This window comes from Toxorhynchites rutilus, chromosome 3 (genome assembly GCF_029784135.1).
Source record: "Toxorhynchites rutilus septentrionalis strain SRP chromosome 3, ASM2978413v1, whole genome shotgun sequence".
Taxonomy (NCBI): Eukaryota; Metazoa; Arthropoda; class Insecta; order Diptera; family Culicidae; genus Toxorhynchites; species Toxorhynchites rutilus.
The window spans coordinates 19,433,326-19,439,919 of record NC_073746.1 but is presented as its reverse complement, the minus strand read 5'-3'; the positions used below and the strand labels follow the sequence as shown (position 1 = coordinate 19,439,919).

Below are 6,594 nucleotides of genomic sequence, written 5' to 3'. Positions count from 1 at the left end.
AGTGTATTGTGAGTGTAGCTTATCTGTGTTATTTGTATAACAGTTTGTACAGGGTGGTCATTTTGTGTGTCATTTCAGTCTTGAAATTAATGTTTGATTTTAATTTGTTACATTTAAGTTCACAATGGCTAAATATGCAAACATAACCGCCCCCCTTGAAACTAGTTTCAACACTATCTCTAACTAATAAATTCATAGCTAATAATTCAATGATTACAAAATTCCCATTTCAATTCATAACTCTGCGAGTGTTCCAGTGTCCTCTAAAGGTAAAGGGCAAATTCGGTTGACTGGGCGCTTGTAAGTTCCTCTCGTTGTCCTTATAGTGACTACCCGAACGACTCCATCTGCGCCCGGGTGAAGATCAACTATCCTCGCTAGTGGCCATTGTAAAGGTGGGACGTTGTCCTCGCGAAGGATCACGATGCTGCCGATGCGTATAATGCTTTGGTGAAGGTTCTTGGTTGATTGCTGTAGTCCAGTGATGTACTCCTGGCTCCAGCGCTGCCAATAACGTTGGAAAAGCTGTTGTCGTTGCTGATAATGAGCTAAACGGTTAGTGGGTATGGCGGTAAGGTCAGGATCGGGAAGAGCCTTCATTGATGACCCGATCAAAAAATGAGCTGGGGTGAGGGCCTCAAAATCGTTTGGATCATCTGATAATGGTGCTAGAGGTCTCGAATTTAGGGTGGCTGATATTTGTACGAGAAGAGTACAAAAGTTCTCGTGACTTAGCTGGTTGTTACCGATTTCTTTTTTCAGGCAAATTTTGGCGGAGCGCACCGCTGCCTCCCATAATCCTCCGAAATTGGGAGCGCGGGGTGGAATCATATGCCAAGAAATTCCTAGCTGGGACAACTCAGATCCAATAGCTTGTTGTCCGGCTTTGCTGTTGAGCCCCCTGTACAGATCACGTAACTCGTGCTTAGCGCCTTGAAAGTTTGTAGCGTTGTCGGAGTGAATCTGCGATGGAATCCCATGGTGCCCGACAAATCGGCGAAGGGCAGACAGGAATCCAGCTGTCGAAAGATCCATGACAAGCTCTAGATGGATTGCCTTGGTCGTGAAGCAAATGAACACGGAAATATAACATTTCAGTGGGGCTGCTCGACGATGAGGTGGCTTTAAATAGAAAGGCCCGCAAAAGTCAACTCCAGTTATTAGAAACGGGCGAGCTGGACGTATACGAGTAGAGGGTAGTTGCCCCATTGGTTGTTGAATCGATGTGGGGTTTGAACGAAAGCAGCGATGGCACTTACGAAGGATGAAACTGACGGCCCTCTTTCCATGGATTGGCCAAAACTCCTGTCTCATAACTGCAAGCGTAAATTGATTTCCTCCATGGTGTGTTTGGATATGATAATATTCAATCAGTATGCGTGTTAAATGATGTGATTTTGGCAAAATCGCCGGATGTTTCGACGAATAATCCTCCAGAGAATGCCGTAGACGACCACCGACCCTTATTATGTTATCTTTATCTAAAAAAGGAGATAATAGCTTTAATGGTGATTGGCGAGAAACTTGGTATCGCTTCTTTAAGGAATCGATTTCTTCGTTGAAACATTCTTCCTGAGCCAGTCGTACGAGAACCATTTTTGCAGCGTTGATTTCATATACTGTCAAAAACACAGAAGTGTTCCGTCTTATGGGGTTTCGACAATTCTCAATAAATCGTAGACAAAGCTATTACTATCCTAATCAATGGAAGGAAAGAAGATCGAAGTGAGAAGATAAAACTGGGTTCATTCACAGTGGCGGTTGTGATGGCTATGGGAGCGAGAACTCGAGATTCCAGATCTGTTTCCTCAGGAACGGATATAGAAATGTCCGTCTGCCATTTCAATGGCTCCTGTTTCAGCCATGAAGGTCCTTGCTTCCAAAGATCACTGATCAAAAAATCTTCAATAGGCATTCCTCGGGAAACAAGATCCGCAGGATTTTCTTTGCCGGCTACATGTAGCCACAAATGTCCATATGTAGCTGTCTGGATAACTGAAACGCGGTTTGCGATGAAAGTTTTCCACGAATTCGGTGGGGCCCTCAGCCAATGGAGAACCACAGTTGAGTCCGACCAGAAAAATGAACGAATGTGATCTAACGCGAGGGCCTTAATAACGGCTTGATATAACCGGGCAGCTTCTCTCGCTGCGCATAGTTCTAATCTCGGAATCGTTAATCGCTTTAGTGGAGCGACCCGAGATTTCGACGATAGAAGTTCAACACGTACATTGCCCTGTCGATTTATGGACCGAATATACATGCAGGCTCCATACGCAAGATCCGATGCGTCGGCGAAGCAATGAAGTTGAACGTCGACGTAATCTGGAATGAAGCAAAATCTGGGTATGCTGAAGTCGGCCAATTTAAACAAACGGCTATGAAAATTAATCCATTTCTGCTCGAGCTGCGGCGGTACCGGAGCATCCCACCCGGTTTGCAGCAGAGCCAGCTCCTGCATAATAATTTTTGCGGTGACTACCACGGGCGAGATTATCCCGAGAGGGTCAAATAATTTAGCGATCGCAGCCAGTATGCGCCGCCTGGTCCATTCACCTTCATCATCTCCAACATTGTAAAGGAATCTAAGCTGGTCAGCTTTCGGTTCCCAAGTAATCCCTAGAGTTTTAACCTTTTCATCGGGATTTCATTCAAAGGTTATTGTGGGGTTAGTTCCTAACTGTTCTTCAGGAATGTCAGACAACACTTCAGGTCGATTCGAGCACCATTTACGGATTGGAAAACCTCCTTTGTTCATCAACGACGTTAAATCTTCCCTCAATTCGATAGCTTCGTCGACACTTGGGGCTCCTCCAATATAGTCGTCGACGTAGAAATCCTTTTCTAGCACTGATCGAGCTTTATTACCTTCCATTCCTTCGTCTTCAGCTAGCTGTTTCAGCACCCGTGTTGCTAAGAAAGATGAAGGAGTGAGTCCATACGTAACTGTAAGTAGTTCGTACACACCTATGGGCTCATCTTCTGAGAAGCGGAAAAATATTCGTAAACGGAGGTTGTCTTTGTATCATTGTATCATGAAGTATTTGTCTGTACATTTTTTCGACATCTCCCACAAGTGCTACCTCATACTTGCGGAAACGTAAGAGCAAATTCAATAAATCGTCTTGAATTACGGGTCCTTTCAAAAGAGCGTCGTTGAGGGAGTAACCGCTGTCTGTACGCGCCGAAGCATCAAAGACGACGCGTACTTTTGTAGTCGTGCTTGCTTCTTTGATCACCGCGTGGTGCGGCAAATAAAATACCTTCCGCCGGTCCGGTTCTTGGACTTCTGATTGAAGCTCCAAATCCGATATCTTCCGCATGTGTTGCATAAACAAATATTCCTTCATGAATGAATGATATTGTTCCTTCATGTTCTGGTTCCGTTCCAGTCGTTTTTCCAATTTGCGGTATCTATCCAATGCCATTGCTCGAGAATTTCCCAACATCCGATCCCAGTTCGTATGTTTGGGTAACTTAATGATGTATCGACCATTTTCTGATCTTGAGTGTGTTCTCTTGAAGTCCTCTTCGCATTCTTGTTCCTCCTTAGACCAAGCAGGCTGGTCTTCACAGCCATCTACCCGCCAGAATTTTTCGATCAGTTCCTCGAGTTTCTCGGTGGTTGTTGCTGTGCAGCATCGCACTGTCCTTTTCCGTGGTATGCTTTCATCACGACCGGAAACAATCCACCCAAAAACTGAATTCACAAGTATCGGTAGCTTCGGACCCAAGACCATCTTTTTCACCTCCCTGTCTACCAAGAAACCGAAGAAATGCTCTGCGCCTAATAGAAGATCAATGCGACCACTGAAATTGAATTGAGGATCCGCCATCTGAAGATTGGGAGGAATATTCCAATGGGAAATTGGTACCGTTGCTGAAGGAAGTTCAGCTGTGACCCGCTGTAACACCAAGAAATCCAATCCAATGGAAAAATCGCTAACTCGGGAATGGACCGTTGTACTAACCGCATGTCTCGCCGTTGATTCAGACTGTCCAACTCCCGTTATTGGAATGCAAATCCGTCGACGTTTAAGCTTCAGCATTTGACACAGCCTCTCACTCAGAACATTAACCTGGGATCCATTATCCAACAACGCTCGAGCTAGTTGTTTATTACCATTTTGATCGTGTATCGCTACCACCACCGTAGAAAGAAATACTCTAGAACTCAAGCTATTCTTTTTAGTTCCGACACTATATGATCCTGCTGTGGATCCTTCTGCTGCATCACTGTCTCTTCCGTCTGTTATTTCTGCAGCGATGTGCATCCTAGCTACGTCACTTTTCCGTCCAGTCGTTGATTCGTTGTCTTCTGAACTGCCGCTTGTTGCCTTTGCTGGTTGAAATCCCGGATGTATCAATGTGTTGTGTTTCTTCCCGCATTTCTTACAGCTAAACTTCGAGTTGCAATCTCGTACCCAGTGACCTGTCTTAAAACAATTGCTACATAAACGCTTGCCGTTGACGAAATCTAACTTTTCCTTCAGCCCGAGATCCTGGAATTTTGAACACCGTACCAAATAATGCAGATCGCCACAACATAGACAAGTAGGCTCGTTCCTTCCGCCTTCCGAAGAAGCATGCACCGCTATACGCTCACGTTTCATAATTGTCTTGGGTTGGACCGAACCATTGTTTGCGTTGGACAACACCGCATCTAATACTCTTGTTCGTTTCTCCAAGAAGTCCACCAATACCGAAAATGTTGGTTCTTTTATCGATGCGGCATGATCTTCCCATAACTGCGAAGTGCGAGAATCCAGCTTAGAGCACATCCAATGGATAATCATCGCTCCCCAATGTTCCGTCTTCTCACCCAGTTGCTTCAAGATCTTCAGTCGTTGATCAAACTCGTCCACCAGTCGATGTATTCGTCCCGCCGTCTCTTTTTCAATCCTCGGGAATTCCATCAACGCCTGGAGATGTCGCTTCTTTAACAGGTATTCGTTGGAGTAGCGCTTGCTGATGGTGTCCCACGCTATCATATAATTTCCGTTGGTGATCGTGAGAGACTCGATCAGTTTGGCCGCCTCCCCTTTTAGTGCAGATTTCAGATAATGAAATTTCTGCACGTCACTGAGTTCATTAGAGTCATGTATTAATGATACAAACGTTGACTTGAAAGAAAGCCAGCCTTTGAAATCCCCGTTAAACTCTGGTAGAGAAATTTGCGGTAACCGAACGCCTGTGTGCGCACCCAAAGCACCATTGTTACGACCTATAGTGTTATCCAAATTTGCTGGAGATGGAGGAGGTTCTAATTTACCCAGAAGGCTAGCCCTAATTTCGTAATAGCGTTCTTCGAAGTCAGCGTACGCTTTCGTAATATCATCTTCTAATTCGCCCTTTGTATCGACTTCTGATAAATCTTCCTGAAGCTCATTGAATTCTTCCGAAGATGCCTCAAGCTTATCCAAACGGGATTGAACTTGCCCCTTTTTAGTTTCTGGATCATACTCTTCCAAGAAAACTACATGCCGATCGAGAGCAGCAAAAATTCGATCGCGTTTTCTGAGTTTGTCCTTAATTTTCCCAGCCATACCCTCACTGTAACCTGCTCTTGTTTTGCTTATGTGCACTACTCGAACGCCGCTCCGTTGGACCAACCAATGAAATGAAATAAAATTCTCAAGAAGCACCACCAAACCAGAATAATAATTTTGGACAGCTACTAACCTGTAGCCTGTCAATAACAGGCCTTGATTTAATTAAATATCTCCTTACGCTTTCGAATATAGTATATTTATACAGATGTTCAGCAAGATCGCTCACCGCCTCTCGTCCGAGTACTCCAGTTTCCGACAATGTGCTGATTGTGACAGCTATTTCAAACTTCCCACTGATTTTTGTAGTACGATCTGCTTCCTTGACAGCAACCAAACCGATGTAGAGATGCCGAGACCGTGGCTTAGGATACGTTATCCGGATCGTCCACTGTAGATTGGGATTACTGTCCAGTTGCAAAATAACTGCCAGTACCACTCCGTTGAACCGATAAAATAAAAAAAAAATATCTTACATAGCACCACCAAAATCAGAATAAATACGTTGGACAGCTACTAACCTGTAGCCTGCCAACAACAGGCTTTGATTTAATGAAAATATTTCTCAGCACTCTGCACTGATGTGAATCCGCAGTACTAAACGCACCACTCGATCAAGCAATATTGCTCACCACCTCACGTCGAAGTCCGAAAATGATCACACACGCGCGCCTTTGTGTGTGTGTATCAGCTTCAGACTGTATTTGCCGCCTGATTTAGTACAGTTTGCTTCCTCAACAATTCCGTTGTAGTCAGTCCGATATACAGCGTTATCCAATTGGCGTGAAATAATATCACGATACGATGTTGGGCGAAGTACCAATGCCGTTCAAGCGTTCAATGAAATGAAAAATTATCTTCCACAGCATCACTCAAATCAGAATAAAAATATAGGACAGCTACTAACCTGTAGCCTGTCCATAACAGGCTTTGTATTTTTTTTGATATTTCGAATAACGCCTATCGTCTATTCAAGAATCCACGATAACCAAGAGTGATGATTGTCACCTACCAACCGATGTGACTCCACCGTAGCATATAATAA

At 44.3% G+C, this 6,594-nt stretch overlaps 1 protein-coding gene across 1 annotated transcript; it reads right to left on the bottom strand.

The window, feature by feature from the left end:
• Positions 1 to 234: 234 nt before the first annotated feature.
• LOC129772927 (uncharacterized) lies at positions 235 to 5,546 on the bottom strand. Its single transcript, XM_055776459.1, has 4 exons — positions 3,182 to 5,546; positions 2,734 to 2,982; positions 1,754 to 2,619; positions 235 to 1,122 (listed from the first exon to the last, which is right to left on the bottom strand). The coding sequence occupies exons 1-4, from the start codon at positions 5,544 to 5,546 to the stop codon at positions 235 to 237; spliced, it is 4,368 nt and encodes a 1,455-aa protein (XP_055632434.1).
• Positions 5,547 to 6,594: the final 1,048 nt, after the last annotated feature.

Bases quoted from the DNA above. Each gene is read 5' to 3' on its own strand.
- LOC129772927 (XM_055776459.1), bottom strand. From the start codon at position 5,546: ATGGCTGGGAAAATTAAGGACAAACTCAGAAAACGCGATCGAATTTTT. The intron at 2,620-2,733 runs GTAAATGGTGCT...TTAAAACTCTAG, and splicing joins CAAAGGAGGTTTTCCAATCC to GGATTACTTGGGAACCGAAA. The intron at 1,123-1,753 runs GTGAATGAACCC...TTCTATTTAAAG, and splicing joins TAGCCATCACAACCGCCACT to CCACCTCATCGTCGAGCAGC.